This window comes from Sander lucioperca, chromosome 8 (assembly GCF_008315115.2).
Source record: "Sander lucioperca isolate FBNREF2018 chromosome 8, SLUC_FBN_1.2, whole genome shotgun sequence".
Classification (NCBI taxonomy): Eukaryota; Metazoa; Chordata; class Actinopteri; order Perciformes; family Percidae; genus Sander; species Sander lucioperca.
The window spans coordinates 40963710-40987698 of record NC_050180.1 but is presented as its reverse complement, the minus strand read 5'-3'; the positions used below and the strand labels follow the sequence as shown (position 1 = coordinate 40987698).

General features: G+C 39.2%; 2 protein-coding genes and 1 long non-coding RNA gene across 3 annotated transcripts; 2 read left to right on the top strand and 1 right to left on the bottom strand.

The window, feature by feature from the left end:
* Positions 1 to 8696: 8696 nt before the first annotated feature.
* On the top strand, positions 8697 to 10173 carry LOC116046715. The gene is made up of 3 exons (XR_004104195.1): positions 8697 to 8793; positions 9141 to 9377; positions 10001 to 10173. It is a non-coding gene; the product is annotated as an uncharacterized LOC116046715 (long non-coding RNA).
* A 520-nt stretch (positions 10174 to 10693) lies between these two features.
* On the top strand, positions 10694 to 13763 carry LOC116046714. Its single transcript, XM_031295110.2, has 5 exons — positions 10694 to 11059; positions 11157 to 11274; positions 12726 to 12998; positions 13146 to 13307; positions 13401 to 13763. Exons 1-5 carry the CDS (start codon positions 10850 to 10852, stop codon positions 13583 to 13585), a joined length of 948 nt encoding a protein of 315 aa, XP_031150970.1. The 5' UTR covers positions 10694 to 10849; the 3' UTR covers positions 13586 to 13763.
* A 7478-nt stretch (positions 13764 to 21241) lies between these two features.
* On the bottom strand, positions 21242 to 22168 carry LOC116046676 (olfactory receptor 6N2-like). Its single transcript, XM_031295075.1, has one exon. It carries the CDS (start codon positions 22166 to 22168, stop codon positions 21242 to 21244), a length of 927 nt encoding a protein of 308 aa, XP_031150935.1.
* Positions 22169 to 23989: the final 1821 nt, after the last annotated feature.

Sequence of the window (23989 nt, the reverse complement as noted above, 5' to 3'; positions counted from 1 at the left end):
AAAAATCTTATCGAATTATCAAATTTTGAAGTGTTTTATTCAAAGTAAAATCATTTTAGATGCCTCGCCACTCAAAACAAGTGATCCAACATTTTAAAATGGCAGCGGTGACAATCCTGAAGCCCATCAATCAGTCCTCTCATCTCTTACTTTCAATAGAGGTATAGAGGCTGGACTTTTCTTAATCCAGGGTGATCAATCACTGATTTGAGTTCCAGCAAATCACCAATGCCAACTCTTAATCTCTCTTTTTCCTTTTTCTTTCAGGCCTGAGACTTATTATCCTACTTTTATCCTCAAATCTTTCTCCCAAATTTTCTTTTCATGCATCAGAAGCAAGCATAATTAAGGCTTCCTAATTAGAAGGACATTTTAAATTCTAGGACATTTTAAATTCTAATGCCATTTCTCTAGGTGTTTATGACATTTTCTCTCTCTTTTTTTATCAACATAACTCTCATTTATAAATTTAATGGATCTTAATCGCATAGTTTCATAGTCAAGCAACAGCCACTTTAATGTTTTACTAAGCTACACTTAACCCCCCTTTTCCTTTAGCTGCTTCGTCTCTGTCCTTTAGTGCAGTAAGGAGTGGCCTAAAGTTTCTGTGAAAACTTGAATTCCTAAAATTCCTAGACATGCGCAGATCAGTCAACAGTGTGATTCCACAGTGAGTGGAACTCCACTGGAGTTAAGGAACCTAGGCTCACACTCAACCAAAAGAATAACTAAGAATCACTCAGCTTACTTTAACATAGAATGTCTTAATCTTACTAGTTTCAAAGCAGCAGATAATGCAAATAGCAATATGCTATCATAAAGCAGTTTAAACGATCTCGAAGAAATCAGAGAAAACTTAATGATTCTTACAAATTCTCTCAACAGACAGACCTATTGTCTCTCCATTTTTCCCTTCAACAGACCACATTAAAACAACAATGACACGGGACAAAACAAACCAACACAAAACATAAAACACAAATACTAATTTTACTTATTTTTACTATAGGTTAGCCTAATCTATTTTCACGTCCTCCAAAGGGGCTCATAAGTTTTAGCAATTTCTGAAAACGTTCTCCTTCGAAGAAGACTCATACGATTATTAAACAAAAGTCCTCCCAAAGAAGGCTCATACATTTTAACACTTTAAAAACGTTCTCTTCAAAAAGAGACTCATATTTTTAGCCATAATGAACAGAATATTTCATATATATCTAATATAGGATATCCTTATCACGCATGCACAGCCTATCACACACAGCAGAAACACCACTGTTCACACTCACACCGCTGTTCACACACACTTTCTCTCATACACACAAAGTCGACATCATTCATGCATGTAATTCCTAAAAAGAGTCTGCTTTCCGCCGTTTTATTTATTTTTTTGTCTTTTTTTTTTTTTTTTGTTATTTTGCTACCTTAGATATAGACATCCAATAGCAAGTCTACCTCGAACATTATTCGTCAACAATGCATCGATTGGGAAACCTACCATTGAACTGTTAGTCTACACCTCAGCTCTCAGAACTGGCTCAAACTTTTCATCTAAGAAAAATTTAAGACTACGGCCCATCCTGTGATCGCCTTTTTTCAAAGGGCTTTTTATGTCAGATTAACGGCGTTATCTTTTATTCTTTGTTTTTGTTGGTTTCTCTTTATTGTTCCTGTTCTTTTCTGTATTCTTTTATTTTCTCTTATTTCTTTTATCTTCTCCTTATTACTTCTTGTTTTTATTTTCTCTTGTTTCCTTTTTCTTTCTTTATGTTGTTTAAGCCAAATTGCCCTGGCCAGGGTTATCAACTGTTTTCTTTAATCCAATTTGCCTATTCCTTAAAATCTTTTCACATCGTCTATGTGAATATTCCTTAATCCCTTACTTTTTCTCCCTTTTCTCTATTTCTTCACTTAAATTTCCTTTCCTCTGTTTTCTACTTCCTTGAGCCTTTGCTTCATTTGTCTCATATTCCTTTTCCTCTGTTTCTCTAGCTTCCTTAAAGCATTTGCTTTGATTTCTTCTTATTTCTCATATGTTAACTCACAATTCCCCCTGTCTGCGCTGATTTTAACACAAATAATTTAAAACGGAACCCCATCACACAGCAATCACTACACCAAATACACACAGATTCGACACGGTGCAATCCCTCATCGCACACACAGAGCCACACATGAACTGACCAGCGCCCAAATAGTGAGAAAGCTCACCTTATAGTCGACCAATGAAGCGGGAGTCAGTCCCTGGTTGCCCATGATGAAACGATGACCTGGGAGATGCAACCGATCCCATCCTCATCGCCAAAATTGTGGTGTCTTAAATAGTAATGCTGTGATGCTGTATGAAGAGGAATCCGCCGACACTGATCTTGATTATAAAAAGGTTTATTACAAACAAAGATTCAGCATCAATTTAACAAACTCCTGCAGAAAGCTTGGAGAACGACCAACTCAAATTCTTCCAAAAGTCGTTCTGCCTTTCCTTTGTGTGAGCAACGTATATATCTTATGCATTGTATGACCTAACGTGGGAGGGTGTATGTGTGAGTATATGAACTGGCCAATCGAAGCCTGTTATCTGGCACAACTCCAAAAAAGGTCTCTTCTGTCTTGGGGGAACCTCTGCTCATGTTAACAGTTTCCAGATGTTCTCAGTAAGTGTAGAGTTCATAGGACTCCCTTATAACAAACCTTTAAGCAAAGTTTATAGAAAGTTATAGAATGGTCATATACTACAGTGTGTACCATGGTGTGTAGAATTTCCTGATGTTAAACTCAGACAAAACTGAAGTTATTGTACTTGGCCCCAATCACCTCCATCCTGTTATCTAATGTTATAGCTACTCTGGATGGCGTTGCCCTGGCCCTCAACACCACCGTAAGAAATCTGTTATTTTTTTATCAGGATATATACTTTAACTCCCACATAAAAAAACAAACTTCAAGGACTGCCTTTTTCACCTCTGTAACATTGCAAAAAGACACAACCTGTCTCAAAAAGATGCAGAAAACTACTCCATGTATTTGTTAGTTCGAGGCTGGACTATTGTAATTCCTTATTATCAGGTTGCTCCAATGACATGGCGGATGTGGGGCTCAAGGGAGATGGGTGGAATCATGGGGAGACAATGGTGCCGTCGATGGTGAGAGTGGGGTTATTGATTTTGCTGAGTGTGGATTTGGAGCCTATGAGGAGGAATTCTGTTTTATCGCTGTTGAGTTTGAGGAAGTTGTGTTGCATCCAGGTTTTAATAGCTGACAGACAGGAGTTGATGTGGGAGAAGGGAGGATTGTGGGGGGATTTGGTGTTGAGGTAGATCTGGGTGTCGTCGGCGTAACAGTGGAAGTCCAGGTTGAAGTGGCGGAGTATCTGACCAAGGGGGAGGTTGTAGATGATGAAGAGGGGGCCAAGTACGGAGCCCTGGGGAACGCCTTGAGTGACTGTGGCTGTGGCAGAGGTGTGGTTATGGAGCGAGATGAAGTGGGATCTGTTGGCAGGGTAGGAACGGACCCAGCTCAGTGCAGTACCTTCGATACCAAGGTCTTTGAGTCTGGTGAGCAGGATGTTATGGCTGACGGTATCGAAGGCTGCACTCAGGTCGAGGAGGATAAGGGTGTTGAGGGAACTGTTGTCAGCAGAGGTGAGGAAGTCATTGAGGACTTTGAGGAGAGCGGTTTCTATGCTGTGGAGGGGGCGAAAACCAGATTGGAGGAGTTCGAATTGCACTGTTAGCAATTAATGTAATTTCTACAGTAAATCTTACAACAATGTATTGTATTTGTGTTTTTACTGTAAGTGACAATGCATCATGGGAAATTTATGGACAGTCCTGTATTATTATTGTAACTTCACTGTACAAGTGGAGTTTTTACACTGGTTTTACAGCCACCGCGTTGCATCATGGGATCGCTGCGGTCTGAATTTTTAATTTTTAGGCGGTTAGTTCTAAACGAACATTCTGGGACGAAGCAAACATTCAAGAAGAAGAAAAAAGAAAAAGAAGCAAACATTCTGGGACGAAGGTAACTTAACGTTATGTAACTTACTGTTAGCCTAACATATGTATTTTTATATCATAGATATAACGTTGTTAGTTCTGCTTATCTGAGTGGGTGGTGATGGTTTTGTCAACACAGTCTCATCCCTATTCGTCACATACTGCCGTTTGGTCATTTCCCCCAGACGTGCATAAGCTGACTTTCAGGGTACCCTTTCTTCGTCGCTTGACACCGTAGAGGGTCATCCGATAGATTATAATGCAAATCCCTCATCTTTGGATTTTGACGGAATGCGGTTAGCCATCCAGCAGTTTGCCTGCGCTGGAAAGTATGATTTCAGGGATTGATTTTGTGCTACAAATGTGTATTTTGCAGTAGCGTGCGGTGCATAGACTGTTAGTGATTGGTGCGGTGACCATACGTTTTCGTGGGGCAGAAACCCTTGTCTGAATCGCCACGACTTTTTTTTTAAATATATAATTTTGGGATGCATTAAAATGACATAATTACAGGAGTTACAGGACTGCATTTTTTGCTGTAGGCTTAAAACATGCCTTAATTTAGGTGGGATATTTTATAATTGTTGATGGTATTTCCATTTACCACGGCTAATAGTGAGCCTACTATTTAGCCTTTTTTTTTTTTTTTTTTTACGTTCTCATCCATTTCAACCAGCGACGCATAGCAACTGTTGCTATGGGTAAACACCACCAGGACTCTGTCCTAGAATTCTGTATTCTGTCTGGTCCAATTTGCTTACTTATCTTATATTTTTTGTGTAGTTGGGTTAGGGTTAGAGCAAGGATATAAAATATTAAGACTGTAATTTTTCATTATGATTGATATTTTAGCGCAATTTTATGCAACGCGTCACTGTGTGCGACGATCCCAGAAAACCATTGCCCAGTGCGATTCCATGGTAAGTACAACAGTCAAATAAGCAAGAGAAATGAATAAGCATTTACATGTCCAAAATGATGAAGTTTTGGCCAAATAACATGTTGTCGTATTTGTTGATAACCACACTGTAAGAGCTGTATTAGAAAGAGAATTACATAATACAACCGTTTGTAGAATCAAAATGAAATGCAAAGTAGCTAGCCGGAGCCTCTGCTAGCTAGCTAGATTAGCTAACTCGGAGCTCTTGGTGCTGGTTTATTGATATTGATTTAGACATGTACTTTTGGCATTGGCAGATATTTGTGACAAGCCTGCCAATGTATGTATATATATATAATCAAAATATCATGATAGAACCCTTGCTCACACAATGACTTATTTTTATTGATATATTTAATTTATCAATCTTGATATTGTGAATGAACAAGAGCAGCATTTACTTAACTTCTTAGCCTAATGGTTATTCATATTGTAATATGTAGTTTGGTGATCTATTTTGATTTGTTTCTTCTCTTTCCCTGCAGGTTCCTTAATCCCTGTCCTTTCCAAATACTGAATATTAGCAGCATCTTATAACTTAAAAAGGCACCTTTCAGAGCCACGTTTGTCTTGTATCTTGTTACTCTCTCTTCTGTTGTATTGTGTTCTCTCTCTCTCTCTTGCTGTCTTACTGTCTCTCTTCCCCCCCCCCCCTCCTCTCTCTCTCTCTCTCCCCGCCCTTCCCCTCTGAGTGGTGTTTTTGTTTGTCTGTCTTGTCTTTTGTTTGTCCCTGTGTGTTTATAGTGTGTTTATATTGTGTATCATGTCTGATCCTGAGTTGGACCATCTCCTGAAGGAGATGAGTGACCTTGTCGATGAGGCTGAACATCAGGCTCACCTCCAAAACCTCCAACAGCTCATTAGCATTCACCAGTCAGCAGAAACATCCACCAGTCAGCCTTCCACCAGTCATCCATCCACCAGCCAGCCATCAAACAGCAAGCAAGATGTTAGGTGGATTAAGAGGGACAGTGATGGAAACATTATTTACGGCAGGCCCAGATCATCCAGAAAACAAGCAGGTCAGATTTTGACATTCATGTTAATTTAAATGTAGACTTTATCTCCAGATCAGCTGTTCCCCAGCCCTAGTGTCACCTGTCCCTCGTTTCCTCATTACCCTGTGTATTTACAGTTGTGTTCAAAATTATTCAACCCCCACTAAAATTGATTGTTTTGGCAGGTTTGACATTGATTTTGATCATTCAGTCATCCTGCTTACAATTAAATCAAAGAGGCACGTGTAGGTCAGACAAATATAACATAACATTTATAATGAAATAACCACAAATGTCTTTTCTGTGCTCACATTATTATCAGTTTTATTCAACCCCCAAGTGACATTCAATCTTAGTACTTAGTACAACATCCTTTTACAGTTATAACAGCTTTTAAACGTGAAGCATAGCTTGACACAAGTGTCTTGCAGCGATCTACGGGTATCTTCGCCCATTCATCATGGGCAAAAGCCTCCAGTTCAGTCACATTCTTAGGCTTGCGCACTGCAACTGCTTTCTTTAAGTCCCACCAGAGGTTCTCAATCGGATTTAAGTCTGGTGACTGCGATGGCCACTTCAAAATGTTCCAGCCTTTAATCTGCAACCATGCTCTAGTGGACTTGGAGGTATGCTTGGGATCATTGTCCTGTTGAAAGGTCCAACATCTCCCAAGCCTCAGGTTTGTGACAGACTGCATCACATTGTCATCCAATATCTCCTGGTACTGAAGAGAATTCATGGTACCTTGCACACGCTGAAGCTTCCCAGTACCTGCAGAAGCAAAACAGCCCCAAAGCATGATTGACCCCCCGCCATGCTTCACAGTAGGCAAGGTGTTCTTTTCTTCATAGGCCTTGTTCTTCCTCCTCCAAACATAGCGTTGATCCATGGGCCCAAACAGTTCTAATTTTGTTTCATCAGTCCACAGAACACTATCCCAAAACTTCTGTGGTTTGTCCACATGACTTTTGGCATACTGCAGTCGACTCTTCTTATTCTTTGGAGACAGCAAGGGGGTGCGCCTGGGAGTTCTGGCATGGAGGCCTTCATTACGCAGGGTGCGCCGTATTGTCTGAGCAGAAACTTCAGTACCTACATCTGACAAATCTTTTCTCAGTTCCTCAGCAGTCACACGGGGACTTTTCTCCACTCTACGCTTCAGGTAGCGCACAGCAGTCGAAGTCAGCATCTTCTTTCTGCCACGACCAGGTAGCGTTTCAACAGTGCCCTTTGCCTTGAATTTGCGAATGATGCTTCCTATGGTGTCTCTTGGTATGTTTAACATCTTTGCAATCTTCTTATAGACATTGCCCTTCCTGTGAAGAGTAATCACCTCTTCTCTTGTCTTCCTGGACCATTCTCTTGACTTCACCATGTTTGTAACCACACCAGTAAATGTCTAGAAGGAGCTGAGTATCACAGTCATTTTAAAGCTGCCTAATTGGTGCTTATTAGGCTTTATTGCTGCTCCCTGACATCCACAGGTGTTTTCAATACCTGATTGAAAACACTTCAATGAACCTCTGTTCTTCAGAGTGGTAGTCTTTAAGGGGTTGAATAATTGTGTCAATGAAGAATTCACAAAAGAAACATTTACTACTGTATTACAAAACCAATTGATGTCATTTTAGTTGCATATGGTTCTTTAAGAAGTCCTTGTAGGATTTCATTCTGAATACAATTACAAATGTACACTAAATTCCCTAAAACCATTCACAGCATTGGGGGGGTTGAATAATTTTGAACACAACTGTAGTCCCTGTGCTTTCTGTGTCTGTTGTTGGTGGACACTATCAGGATTGTAGGCTTGGACCCAAATGCAGAGATGCGAGGAGAGTGCAGCAATTTAAATAATAATTTAATAAGAAAACAAAGAGACTTACAAATGTAAGCAGAGCAGGAGAGCAAATCCAAAAACAAATCCAGGAACACGGACATACAGCAAAATCACAGGAAGAGAACCACAAGGACCGACGACAAAAGACAAATGACAATCCACCAACAACAGACACAGAAAGCACAGAGACTAAATACACAGGGTAATGAGGAAACGAGGGACAGGTGACACTAGGGCTGGGGAACAGGTGAAACACATCAGACAATCATAAGGGCGGGAAAACCAAAAGACAGGAAGTAAATAACACAAGACTAGGGAAAAAAGACAGACTTCAAAATAAAACAGGAAATGGGAAAACCAACAGAAAACATAAAACCAACTAAACAAAGAAACTTGACAAAGGGACTAAACGTGACATGTTCCACAACAGGGATTCGATGACACATGAATTTTTTTCATCCGTTGCCTCCCACAACTTGTGTTGTGGAGAGGGTTTTAACCCAGTGTGGTAAGTTGTAGTATTTGAAAGTCACATTCTCAGACTTGTTAATTCCAGTTATCAACAGAAAAACTAATAATTCATAATTAATACTTTATTAATCTCGAAAAATTACAATGTTAAATGCTGTTTTCTGGTAGGTCGATGAAGCCGTCAAGTACATCTGGTTTAAAAATAGTTGCCCATATATAGAGGTTTACTCCTCGACGCAGCGGCCACAGGTTTGACCCCAACCTGCGGCCCTTGCTGCATGTCATTCCCCCTCTCTCTCCTCTTTTCCTCTTTTATGTCTTCACCTGTCTTATCAAAATAAAGGCTTAAAATGCCCAAAAGTAATCTTAAAAAAAATAAATAAATTGTTGCCAGTAAATAAATATGTTATTCTTTAATTCATAACCATGTGTTTTTTTTTTTCTTTCAGGAGCGTCTTGTACCTTTGGAGATGCCAGAGACAATATGCTGTTGTCTACGAGGATCGTCCACTGTCAACGCAGGACAGTCCATAGTTGTGGTTACAATGAATAGTAAGAAGAACTTTATGGGTGGGGTGGGGGTCACTTCTGTAGAAGTGGCTGGAGAATTCACCCACAGTTATTTGCTGATCACACCCCATATCTACTCCCTCTCACTTTCTGTCACAACTATATATGAATATTCAAATCATTATTATGTTACATTCATACATGTTACATGAATGGGGATAGTTAATGTGCTTGATGAAAGTGTGACTTCCAATAGAGTGCCGTACAAAATGTTTGTAGAAGTGTCCCTCTGATCCATCCTTAGTCAAAGGTTCCCATATCAGTTGTCAGAATGACACAGTTTGCGTCTGTCAGAATTAACTGTCAGTATATATTTCCTTCTTTTCCAGGGCGATATGATCTCAGATTGCCTCAGATTAGATGCAATGCATGTGAAGCCACTTGGAGTCCTGGAGTGGATGACCTGATCCGCAATGACTACTGGCCTGCCACTTCTCACTACTCAACAGTGTATGCGACAGATGTCTTGCCTTTTTTCTTTTGAAGAGCTGCAGATGGCAGCACCAGGGATGTCTAGCCAAGCATTTCTTAGGATACTGGATCAACGTACTGTTCGCTTTGGCCGTGTAAGTATTTGTGGTAATAATGGCGTAACTCAAAGAATAATACTATGAGGGCATGATGATGATGATAGAAAGTACACATGAACATTTGCACTGTTTTTCTCATTTGCACAGGAAAAAAAGTTGTGTTAAATTTATAAACAACCATAAACTCATGTTGTCTCATCAGTCATGCAGTTTGCACTGAGACATTTCTGAAAAAACAGCTGATTCTGAAGATCTCAACTTCAACTCCATTGGCTACAGACTTTGACATCTTCTCCCCAATATCATTTCCCGATCCCAGAAGTGTTCCCTTAGATTAATGTGCCAAACATTGCACAGGCCTCCAAACAATATGGAAGCTGTTGTAGCCCTCTGAGTATAGATTTAGACTGAATGTCACACAATATCCTGTAGGTTTAATGGCCAGATCCCCCAAATACACCATTGTGTACCAGTGTATGAGTGACGTTTACACATTGTTTATTTCCTTTGATATGTATTCTAAGGAGTGGTTACCAAATTAGTACAAACATCCAGAAGTGTATCAATTTAGAGCATTTTACTTCAGTGTAGTATATTCTTTAATTTGATCCATTTTACTGTTCTCTTTTGTTCTCTTTTACTGAACTCTTTTGAAACAGAGTGGAAACATCACAGCAGACAGCTTCCGTAAAAGCTTCTTTGAGTGAGAGGCTGTCCGATTCGAAGTGGACAAATTATGCCGGGAGGACCACTTTGACTGCCCAGCGTGCAGCCCAGACATGCTTGCAGTATCTGTTGATGGAAACCGCAAGCACTACAGATTCAAGGGTGCAGCAAGGTACTTACAAAATCCGGTGTGTGCATTGACGGTTCATTACTTTGAAAGTAACTGCTGTGAATGTTATGGGTTGGTGTGTATCTTATTTTGGTAGTCTGTTTCTGTTCTGTATTTTGCTTAGTTTCCTGTTTTATTTTGATAATCTGTTCTCTGTCTTGTTTTACCATCTGTTTTCCCGCCCTTGTGATTGCCCTAATGTGTTTCACCTGTTTCCCAGCCTTGTGTCACCTGTCTTGTGTTTCCTCGTTACCCTGTGTATTTAGTCTTTGTCTTCCTCTTGTCTTTTGTCAGATCATTGTGTTTGAGTTTGTGTTCGTTCCAGTCAGTTTGTGTGTTTTGCTTCGCTTCTGGACTTTGTCAGTGTTTCAGTTTTCCAACAGGGTTCACTACAGGCTTCTCATCCGTGAGTTTTGTTTTGCCTGCTGCTTTTGTTGAATTAAATCCTCAAGCTCTACCTTTTACCTATAAAATACCATGTCCTACAGAGGACTTTGTTTGAACAACTTTGGACTGTTAACCATCTTCCATGTTTTAGGTCTCTGGAAGAGGTGTCTGTGGAGGGCAGTGGTCAGCGGCGCGCGAAACGTCTCAGAAGTCCTCAGGAAAAACAGACGAGGAGGGCCTGGAACTTGGTGTATGTCGTCATTGGGTTCTCCTTCGTGCCTTCAATATGTTCAGGGGGGAGATTTTTGCCTACCCCCTGTACCTCCAAAAGCAAATGGTCTGTAAGCCAGTGACATTTTTCGCTATGGATGTGGCATGCAAGTACTGGCCTTACCTCCGGAGTGTGACAGAGAAATGCTCTGAGCTTCAGCATCTCCTCACCATGAGGCTGTTTCTTTCTGTTTTTCATGCCAAAGCTCACGATTTCAAATGTGAGGTAAGAAAAAAATGATTGTCCATGACATTTTCTTTCCCTAAAAACCTGCATAGGATTGTTGCCACTTAGGTTTTGTTTTTTGTTTTCTTTTTTAAAGGTAAAATGGAGTGGAGCGTATCAGGAAGGGGCTGGTTCGACTCTTGGGGAAGAGGTGGAGCAGAGCAATGCCTTCCTCTCGAGGATTGCTGTTACCACCAAGCACATGTCAAAAGCAGGTAAGGTAACCAGTAAATTTTGATCCTGATGACAATGGTGAGCCACTTTGAGCTCATGCATATATGCTGATTCTGAAAATGTAAAGCTCAGAATATTCAACACAAATGGATAGATCGATTACAATACCATCATCCTATTTTATTTGTAGTGAGGATAATAAGGAGGGACAGTGTGATCAAACAATACATGTCAGAGTACCATTTGCCTACTGTCTTGCGCCACTGTTTCGTGCTACTTCTTCACTATCCTGTGCTATTTACCTACTAACCCTTTCATGGGACAGTAGTCAAGTGGCACAAGACAGCAGTTTAGTACCATAGTTCTATACTGTAAGTTATCTCAGATAAGTTTGTTGTACCCAACAAGTCTGCACAGTTTCTTATCCTATTGCTAATGGAAAGAAGGGTGATAGTCTCATATTTTTGATTTTTGCAGGATGCATAGACATGCTGACGGTCATGGCCATGCGCTGGAACCAACAAAAGTTTGACAACTTGGCTTCCACCCTTGCCCGCCGATATCGGAAGGTAAAGACACCAGTTTTCCCTTATGCAACATGCATAGCGATATTGTAAAATAAAGTGTCATATCACAAAAATATAGGGAAGACTTGCACAGATATTCTTCAATAGAATGAAATATATGGATGGTTGCATATGTAGTGTCAATTGTATTTTTCAGTTTCTTGATATAAAATATTAAATGTTCATACTACCTACAGTATATTGATAGTCCACGTATATACAAATATACTGTGTATTTAATCAGTGTTCTATGTGGTTCACTAATAGTGAAGGTACGTTACAATCCTTATCAACAATAGTCAAATTTGTAGGCATTTATGTCATTGTCATTTGTGTTTGAAGGCCACAATAGCCCTGCAATGCCAGTTGCATAACCTGGAGGCCATGAAAACGGAAATGGACATCACAGACAATTAACTGGAAAGCTGGATCATTGATATCAATGAGTGGGCAGAAGGTATAATATACTGTTTTATACGGTTTGATATGCTGCTTGATGTATCACTTCTGTGGTTGTAGAATTATGAAAGTAAAGAAATATATTTCGTATTGTCATAGACTTCTTTTAGAATCTCTATCACTTTGAATGTCTTGTCATGCTTTTGAATTTAGCTTGTAGCAATTGCATGTAGCCTTGAACCTGTGTTTCAGGTGTACTAAACTGACTAAGCTTGGCTGCAATTCCAAAGAGGCTCATTGTAATCATAGTCAAAGAGCACATACTCTGATTGCTGATGATGTATGGAAAAGATTATCCTCATGGGGAGAATAAATAACCTAACTATATTCAACCTTAGCTACAAGTTTAGCCTCTCGGTTACAGAGAAATATGAAAACATTGAGGCTCACTTGCCCATACACCAGAAATAATAATTTTTCATGGAATCAAGAAGCATATTTCTTATCTCTTAATTTCTTCCTCTCAGCAACAACATCTCCAAATGATCCTGATGTTGCCGCTGTAGCCAGCCGAATTGAGGAGCTGGTGGCAAGTGTTAAGAGAAGGCCGCAGTATCTTCATAAAGATAATGACGGATGCAAAGGACGTGCCCAGATCCGCCGAAAGATCAGGGAGGAAAAAAGGAATTTAAATTCTGTAGTGGTAAAGTATAACACCTTGGTTCCTAATGCAGAAAAACTGACCTTGGACACCATTCTATCTGACGAGATTGTTTGGCCGTGGCAGCTTACACACAGTGGTATGTACACAATTCCGTTGACTATGTGAAATAGTTACATAGTGGCACAAAATCTGTCATGCTTCAATTGTAGCCCCAAAAAAACTTTAAATACTATTCTTAAATACAACTGACTTATGTTTCATCTATGTATTCCAGACTCTGTAGATCTAAGGACGAAGAGGAAGGCGTTCGACACAGTGATGGCAGTAAGGAGACTTGAGGAGGAGAGGATTCTTATTGCAGAGATGAACAAGCATTGGAAGTCTCTTTGCACCCGTGCAGACACCCTGAAGCAGATGTCATCCCAGCTTTCTAATGTGACATCAGGTACAGTATGTATTTGTGTTCTACTTGGCATAACATTACAATATTTCTGAAAGTTTCTAATTAATGAAGGCTCAATGTGTTTTAACGTGTAAGGTGAGACGTGGGGCCTGCTTCAAGATGGGATCCAAGGTCTACAGAGCTTGACGATGAAGAACAAGCAAGCAACAGCATGGCAAAGCATGCAAAGAACTTATGTTCAAGTTCTGACTGAAACAGAAATTAACTTTGATAATGATTCTGAGGAATACCATACCAGTAGTGACTCTGAGCAAGATTAAACAGTATTGTCATGGCTAGAGTCCTTTTTAATGCTGTTGTGTGCTGGGGAGGCAGCATTAAGAAGAGGGCCGTTGGGACAGGCTGGTAAGAAAAGCTGTGTTTGGCACGGAGCTGGAGTGCATCACATCAACTGCAGAGGAAAGGACACTGAACAGGATGTTGGCAATCTTGGACAATGACCGCCACCCACTACACAAATCATTTATCAAACCAAGGATAATTTGCAGTAGCAGTCTTCTGTCATGCTCAACATTGAGGAGGTCCTTTGTCCCCAGGGCAAACCAGCAACTCAATGTCACACAAAAGGGTAGGGGAGAAATGGACTTTTCGGCATGATTCTCTCCCTTCCCCAACCATCACATCACTTTGTCTATTGTCTAGTATCCACTATCCATTTGACTGTCTTACAGGCTACATTAGCCCCTCTACACATTCTGGACTGTCGTCCCAACATTTACCCCTGTTGGCTTGTATAATCTTTTTCTTTTTAATTTAAGTGTGCTATTTATCTTATCATCTTTGTATTCTCTTTGTTAAGCAATTCTATTATGCTCACACTCTTGTTTTTTCTATCGTCATATTTAACAACATGCACAGCTTTGCACTGATTAAATCCCTGCACTGTTTGCTTTTGCACTACCACCACTGCAAAACACTCCATAGCTGTCGATCATGTATCACAGGGTCAGTCCCTACCAGGACTTTGTAATCACTTGACATACTCTTCACTTTTTACTTTTGTCTGAGTGATTTGTGTTAATCATCTGAGCTACAGTATGTGTTGTTTTTGCGGTTGTATAAGCTAATAGATGCCTAAAAGAAATTTCGTCTTAACAGTTTCCTCCATCTCCTAGATCCATCTTACACGGATACACAGATATGGCTGCGTCATCTAAATGTATTTCTTAGCACAGTACTCCTAGCCTGCACCTGTGGTCGGTATGTCAGACTGTTCATAGATAAGGGTTATTTTGTATCCTGATCCCATGCACTTTCAGAATAAGTAGGCCTTATTTTAATGCTATGCCCTGAAGATCTTGCCAGTTTAGTAATGCAGGGTTCCCACGGGTCCTTGAAATCCTTTAAAGTTTTTGACTTTGACTTTTTGTAAATTTCTTTCTTCTTAAAGTTTTTGAAAATGACCATAAATGTAGGTAATTGAAAGTGCTTAAATATGATAAACAGCATTCAGTGTGCAACAATTTTCTCTTAGTTTTTTAATGTTTTTTGTGTTGACTTTCATTACTCATGTATGTACTAACGCCTATCATTGTCCAAATCAGAAGTTGGTGACCGAAAATTCTAAATGTATTTCAGCAGCAATAAAATTCCTGTTTCGACAATCAATTTCTTGCCTTTGCACTGTTATCAGATTCAGATCAGACTATTTAGATTATTGAGACATTGTCCCAACTTCTTCAGAATTGGGGTTTTAGAAACACTGTAGGGGTCATAAAATGTATTCACGAGATCATTTCATGGTTTATATGTATTTCTTTTAATGTTATTTCGGTCTTATTGCCACGGAAGCTGGATTGCTTTGTTTATTGATATTTCTAAAAATATGCTACATCTATCAAACATTTATTTAGATGTTATCATGTATTTTAATATTTCGGTCTTATTACCGGTGAAATATTACAGTAAATAAGACAGAACACTAGGCTACGATATCATCCGAGCTGGGCGCATTCAAAAGCTGATCTCCCACAATGCAATGCGGCCATTCATTTCAAAGAATCTGACAGCGATCAGTGGGTCTTTAACGCTAGTATCGCTTCAATGTACATATATAATCAGTGGTTTTGTCACCAGCAACAACACGTTGCTCTGTTTTGTTCCAGTGAGTTATGCACCGTAATAACGTTACCATATTTGACAGTGCTTACAGTTGGTAAACTTTGGTGACCATATCTACATGAGAGCTGAGGTCCAGAGCTGGTCCTATGTGTGTAGTACCTTCTATAACAGCTGGTCCTATGTATGTAGTACCTTCTATAACAGCTGGTCCTATGTATGTAGTACCTTCTATAACAGCTGGTCCTATGTATGTAGTACCTTCTATAACAGCTGGTCCTATGTATGTAGTACCTCTATAACAGCTGGACCTATGTGTGTAGTACCTTCTATACCAGCTGGTCCTATGTGTGTAGTACCTCTATAACAGCTGGTCCTATGTGTGTAGTACCTTCTATAACAGCTGGTCCTATGTGTGTAGTACCTCTATAACAGCTGGTCCTATGTGTGTAGCACCTTCTGTTGCTAAATGACAAGCCTTCAAACATGTACTGGGTTCAAGGTTCAGAGGTCAATATTTCAAAGCAGGAGTAATGTATCCTCTTCAGACTGACACATGTTACTGTCCAGGTTGAGACCTTTCCAACGATGTGTTTGCTATAGTCCTACGACAACATTTTAATTGTCACATATCATGGAGACCACTTTGCAGATGATACGTTATTGTCCCCAGAGGGATACAGTATCTGCCTTGAGTTCAAATGCTTCACACATAACACTTGACAAATTGTTTTATCATACAGCTGACATATACTTACTATAAAAAAACAACATAAACAAAGTGATATCTAGCCAGACTGAATCACATCACACAGCCACAATCTATTGCTCATCTTTCACAAACAGTGACAAGAGCAACACACAACCATATGATATATCATGAAGCTATTCCACAACCAGCCTCAAGCAACATTATTTAAAGTTTTAATTGAGGTAGGTCCAAATTAGGGCTATCATTTAGAAATATTTACTTTACACTGGGGTAACCTATTTATTCTGCCAGAGGATAAGAGCTCATACTTGGCATGGAGAATAAAGATAGATCAGACCATATTCTCTGTGCTTCCCTGGAGAGACAGGTTTCTATTCCTCTACACCAGTGTTTCTCAAACTTTTTTCAATATTATTCCGCCTTTGAATTGCTTTTTTAAGCCAAGTACCCCCTGACCAGCGCAAAACATTTTTGGTAGAAAAAAAAGTCTATACGAAGAGGTACAATACAGCGATGGCAGTGATAGATTCACTAAACAACAACCTTTTTTTAAACAAAAACATTCAAATGCTACATTTCCAATGTTTACAATCCATCACTTAATTAATTCATTATTATAGTATAATTATTTTAGGAATTATGCATGACATATTTTTGAATTATCATTTTTGCAAAAACTTCACGTACCCCCTGCAGTACTCCAAAGTACCCCTAGGGGTACATGTACCCCCATTTGAGAAACACTGATCTACACAACCTTCATGACAGTCCCCTGACAAGCAAGCTTTAATGAGATGTTTTTAGATATTGCCATGCTGACATATTAAAATGCTCTCTAATGCCTTGTACAACATAAATCCTCTGATTCACCGTGAGTGCCTGCTCTAAATGATAGCACACTTTCAACACGGGCCTTCCAGCCAGGTGTTGTCCACATAAACACCAAGGTGCCTATAGGAGCAGAGCTGATGGATTGTTTCCATCATTTGTGCATCATTTACGCAGTGGATGGACACATACCTTTGGTGTGGGAGATGTGAGTTTGATTCCCACTGAGATACATCAAGCAATGTATCCCTGAGCAAGGCACTTAACCCCTAGTTGTTCCAGATGCTTGCAAACTCTGACATATATAGCAATTGTAAGTCGCTTTGGATAAAAGGGTCAGCTAAATGACATGTCATTTCATGAATAATGCAACACTTTCCTGACAAATCAGACCTGAAGCCTTTGATCATGAAGACATTGGCCGGATTAAACAGCACAACAGGCCACATGTGGCCCACCTTGCACGGCCAGGCCTTAGATTTCCCTCCACTGTCATAAGCCTTAGTAAACCGCCACCTGTTAAGTCATTCCAGGGTGAACAGATCGATGTCCTCAGTGTCCTGGCACATTCTCTATTGTCAGGGAAAACATAGGAAAACTACCTCTATCCCTTGTTTTATCACAAGAAAATATTAGACTTTTAAATGATATTGATGGCCAAGCAGGAAATGTTCCCAGCTTTACCAATTTCTCAGGGTCATGTCTCCAGTTTTGATCTCTGAAGTCTAATCATCTTATGTCATGCACATGTTGTATGTTGACACAGAGGATGAACAAATTATTTGTGAAATTTGACACCAATCTGTCTTTGTATGAGGCAAAGTATATGAAAAAATGGCCTTTCTGAGTGGCAAATCAGATGCTGTGTGATTTAATTCACTTCCATATTTTTTGTCATATAGTTTTTTCCTGACCTGAAAAATAATTACCCATGTACCATTGTTGAAAATTGATAAATGTGCCTCTTCCCTTCATTGGGAATGTTTGAAAATGTCTTAAGAACTCTCATAAGTGTTCTGAACAGACAACCATGATAACAAAAACAAACTGTGGAGTGCTAACAGTCAGAGGTAAAAAAGGATGCAGTCTTTCAGTAATACATCCTGATGTGGGAGGCATCTGTCACCAGGAATAGGAGCCCATTTACTTTGCTCCAAAATTACCACAAATACTGACTAAAATTTTCATGATCAGTTAGTATGCCACTTTGGTACTTGTTCTGTCACTACATGCAACTTTCCGCTATCTCACTTTTCCCATCAAATACAGCACAAAGTCATGACATATTAATTATTCAATGTAGTCAATGATTGACAGACAAATCATAACATGTAACAATAGTGAATTTAATTCTGAACAAATATACAAAACAAATAGTAGAACAAATAAACAAAAACAAACCAAAAAAGGTCATCAGGCGAATTTGCTGGCCGGCTCCCAGGTGTCCTCCCAGACGTCCTCACATCTCCCACACCAAAGGTATGTGTCCTATCCACTGCGTAAATGATGCATAAATGATGAAAACAATCCATTAGCTCTGCTCCTATAGGCACCTTGCAGGACGTCCTGTAAATAGTCCACAAGTCAGCATATACAGTACAGCCTACAGCTCACAACTAGTCTTCAAGCTCAAGTTTGAAGATATGTCATCTGAAGCTGATAAAGGTTTGCCCTTTTTCTGTTGGATAATTCTTTTTGGTTTATTTTATATGGCGTTTGTCAAACAGCAGTCATTTTGTTCCAAGTGAAGACTACTGGACCCATAATGCAGCAGAGATCTGGCCACTCAGTCGCTTTGACACAGTCATCACCACAGTCAACCTTTCGAAGTTCTGCATCGGCTTAACCGTGTCGCTATGCTAATATTGATTATATTGATTATTATATTGATTATTATATTGATTAATATATATATATATATATATATATATATATATATTTACATACATACATACATACATAGGATACATAGGATGGCAACCATTTAGCTTAGCTGCTAATGTGGCAACCAAAAGCCACATGCCTGGTTGCCCAGTTGGCAACCACTTCAAAAAGTTAATGTTGAGCTGGCGCAGAAATGAGGTGCAAACGTGTTATACAATATATGTAACTTGTCACAAATATCTGCCAATGCCAAAAGTATATGTCTAAATCAATATCAATAAACCAGCACCAAGAGCTAATCTAGCTAGCTAGCAGAGGCTCCGGCTAGCTGCTTTGCATTTCATTTTGATTCTACAAACAGTTGTATTATGTCATTCTCTTTCTAATACAGCTCTTACAGTGTGGTTATCAACAAATACGACAACATGTTTATTTGGCCATAACTTCATCATTTTGGACATGTAAATGCTTATTCATTTCTCTTGCTTATTTGACCGTTGTACTTACCATGGAATCACACTGGGCAATGGTTTTCTGGGATATAAAATTGCGCTAAAATATCAATCATAATGACAAATTACAGTCTTAATATTTTATAGCCTTGCTCTAACCCTAACCCAACTACACAAAAGATATAAGATAAGTAAGCAAATTGGACCAGACAGAATACAGAATTCTAGGACAGAGTCCTGGTGGTGTTTACCCATAGCAACAGTTGCTATGCGTCGCTGGTTGAAATGGATGAGAACGTAAAAAAAAAAAAGTAAAAAAAAGAGGCAAAATAGTAGGCTCACTATTAGCCATTGTAAATGGAAATACCATCAACAATTATAAAATATCCCACCTAAATTAAGGCATGTTTTAAGCCTACAGCAAAATATGCAGTCCTGTAACTCCTGTAATTATGTCATTTTAATGCATCCCAAAATTATATATTTAAAAAAAAAAAGTCGTGGTGATTCTTGGGTTTCTGCCCCACGAAAATGTATGGTTACAGCACCAATCATCAACAGTCTATGCACCGCACGCTACTGCAAAATACACATTTGTAGCACAAAATCAATCCCTGCAATCATACTTTCCAGCGCAGGCAAACTGCTGGATGGCTAACCGCATTCCATCAAAATCCAAAGATGAGGGATTTGCATTATAATCTATCGGATGACCCTCTACGGTGTCAAGCGACGAAGAGAGGGTACCCTGAACGTCAGCTTATGCACGTCTGGGGGAAATGACCAAACGGCAGTATGTGACGAATAGGGATGAGACTGTGTTGCCCAGTTTTGGTTCGCGAGGCAGACACTGTTCCACATTTAAGAGTAACCTTAAAATTCTCTTCTTTGATTAAGTGTATCAGTAGTTAGGGCTGGCTCAGGATTGCCTTTAAACAGCCCTTATTTATGCTGCTATAGGTTTAGACTGCAAGGGGACTTCCTGTGACACACTGTGCTCCTCTCTTACTCCATCTGTGTGCATTCATGTCCCATTAACGCATGTTAATAACTTAGCTTCTTCCACAAAGTCTTTGAGCTTTCTCACCTTGCAGATTGTCTTTGATTGTGGTCACACCTTGATCATGGCTGCAGGTTTAAGATACTCTCTACTCTGCATCACTAAACATCCTTAGAACATTCTTACAATCCAAACGCAAGGCTAAAATTTGCAGGCAGAATACTAACAAAGACTTATAAATATACCATTTACATCCATTTTTGTTTTGGTCCACTGTTGTCAAATTAATTTAATTTCTTAAAGCCTTTTTGGATTTCCTAAATCTTCGCTAAAGAGGCTTTTTACCTATGGTCTTTGGCACAAATGCAGCTGGTGCAGAAAAAAACAGTTCCATAAATCCAAAATCAGTTCTGCAGTCCATGATATACCCAACTAAGGATGTTAGAAACCTTCCAGTGCTAGTTTTCTTGTTTGTCATGAGGCATAGTCTACACATAGTGCTAATAATAACAAAAAACATGACAGGAACAATAATATGGTTTCTTTTTTATGTTTTTATTTTTCCACAATGAAACGAAAAAAAACAAACATTTTTACTACTAACCCTTTACATACACTGTATTGCCAACTTAGATACTAAACAAAAGTTAAACAGAAATCTCACAAAGGTATGCACTCTTGCATTTAAAGTTGTTGATTGAAATGTATTGGAACTTTACCAGGAGGATATATGATATAGACAGAATTTTCAATACTGGTAACAAAGTTCTATTTTACTACAGAAATAAACTTAAACATTCAATATGTTTTAACTGAAAATGTAATCACAAAATGCAAAGTTAAAAATATTTTACATCAAATTTTTAAAGCTAACAATGCTATTTAATTATGTTTAAAATGTATATTAAGTCTATTAAAAACAAATAATGTTTGCATTATTATTAATGTGTAAATAGTGTACACAGTTAAATCTATGAAAATATTAGTTTAATTTGTCTTGACGGAAAAATCTCTTCAGGTGTTTATAAATTTCTTTCATTTTCAATCCATATATGATCGGATTAAAGAGAGGATGATACAAAATCATTTGTAAAGACATTATTAAACGGACAGTTTTGGAAACATTTGTTTCCAGTCGAGCTAGAAGTACATCATATGCACTCAAACAGGAAAAGTTGATCAGAACCAACAGGTGGGGTAAACAAGTCTGTGCAGCTTTTCTCCTGACTTCTCTACTACTTCGATAGATTATTATAAATATCCTGGTGTACGTAAAAAGTATGAAGAGTACAGGGAGATGTACGGATCCTACAAAAAGAATCAAGCCGTATATATTCAGCACTGTTGAAGTCACACAGTGAAGTTTTTGAATTGTGCTGTTGCAAATTATTCCTTTTAGAACAAAGTAACACAATTTTTCATTAGCAATCAGTAACGGTCCAACTGAAAACTGACAAGCACTCAGAATCCAAGCTAAAATCAGGTACATTTTAACAGTTGTTTTTCTCATAATAGTTGGATATTGCAGAGGTTTACATATAGACACATATCTGTCATAAGACATGACTGACAACAGGAAGAATTCTGAAGAGGCTAGAGTGTAATATATAAACCACTGAAAGAGACAGGCTGAATAAGATATGATCTGTTTTTCAGACAAAAAGTCAATCAAAAGCTTTGGATAGATAGCAGTGCTGAAAAGAACAGAGTTGATTAACAAAGCTGCAATGAAAATGTACATAGGTTCATGGAGGGCTTTGTTAATCACTATGATGCCCACAATAGTGGAATTACTGCAAATTATTAGAATATATGCTGTAAACATGATCACAAAATAAAGATATCTGTATTTGTGCAGTTCCACATGCCCATCAAAAGTTATATATGTTACATTTAATTCATTATCCATTAAGATTGTCTAAAACAAAATGTTAATGAATAAAACAGGTAAATGACTAGAAGTCTCATATAACCTGAGATTGTCTTATTTAGTGATCAGTACCTGACCTTGATACGTACTGGTTTGGCCCGGCAAACACAGAATTGGATCTGTGATCTGTTTGAGGTTTTTATCAGACTGCATCAACCTCCATGGATCTCATTAATCTCTCCAAAGGGAAAACTACTAACATGTAAACAACTTGATCAAACTCTGGAGGCCTGACATCATAGTTGTTAAACTTTGTTTGCTCAGAATACATGACTCTGTCATATTAAGAATTGCACTCTTAAGCCCTGTTCGGATCAAAGATATTCAACGTGATGAGTTGAAACTTGCAACTACTTGCAATGCACCGGTCTGCAACGTTCTGAATCCTGCCAGTTTACACCAATATGACATGACGAGACAGTGTATTATCTTTATAGCAACGACTATACTTTTGTTCTAACTTATATAACTGGATATTATTTGTTGCATCTAAATATTAATGTGGATAACGTTAGTAATAGTGAGATGCTTACTACAGCTGCATTTCCAGTGATACAATGGAGAAAATGTTTTATTTCTCTAACTCACTGCTGTGTTCTAACGCCGCTGGCTCTCTTAAGTCACTCTCTAGCTAGCATCACCATATACTGTCCTCGCGGGCGCTCGTTGTTGAAACAATTGACGTCCCTTACTTCCTAAAACCAGCCTCTGGAGACGTGACCAGCTGAGTTGCAGCGACAGCAACAGCTGGCTTGAGTTGAGTCTAATATGGTTTTGTCTTGTCACAAATCTTTGGTCTGAACTGAGCTTTAGAGCAAAGACCTCTGGAAAGGCCAATGGTGCATTCACATGCTCCTCTGATGGTACCCTTTCCTGAGTTGGGAAGTCGTTCTTTTGACTTTGGTGTGTTCATGATCTAAGTTTATTCTTGTTGACAAGGAATCCTTCATGCATGTTAAAGTTAGTCATGGTGTGTACCATGGTGTGTACAATTTCCTGATGTTAAACTCAGACAAAACTGAAGTTATTGTACTTGGCCCTGTAATGGCTGGTTGAGGCCACCAGGCGGCGGTCTAGGACGGCGCTCTACTGACAATGATATGCCTTTATGTAGGTAGAAGTAGAATGAATAAAAGTTGTTGAGTTGTAGCCTGACTGCTGTCTCCTTGAGTATAAAGTACAGAGGAACAATACATGGTGTCAGAAGATAACCCTTGACAGACATATGTCTTCATCTACATTTCATGAGTTAAACACCATCCTATCACAAGAGCTGCAATCGGTGGTTGAATGAATGAAGAAAAATAAGCTAGTTCTTAATGTTTCAAAGACGAAAAGCATGATGCTCGGTGAAAATTATACTCTTCACAGGTGGAGGTGGTAGGCGATACGCAGGTCGAGTTTCGAAAATACGGTGGCTCCCTGAAGGGGTTCAAATGCCGAGTTAATGAGTGGCAGGGGATAAATATTCTTTACCGTGATGTTATTGAGTCCTCTGTAGTCAATGCAGGGGCATAACGCAGACGCGTAACTATCGGTAAGCAGGGTAAGCGGTGCTTACGGGCCCGGACCAATCAGGGGCCTGCGTGACTGGAAGATATTGATTGACAGCCGGGGCCCCCTATCGCATTTGGCCACTGACCAAGCGGGAGTGAGAACGGTCAAATTCATTTCCTTGTTTCAGAGACCGTTCTCTTCACGTGTGTGACTCGAACATCTCACATTTACCAACACAACGTACAACGAAAGGAATGATGAATGCCATGAATTTCACGAGCCAATCTAGCATGACATCCCTGT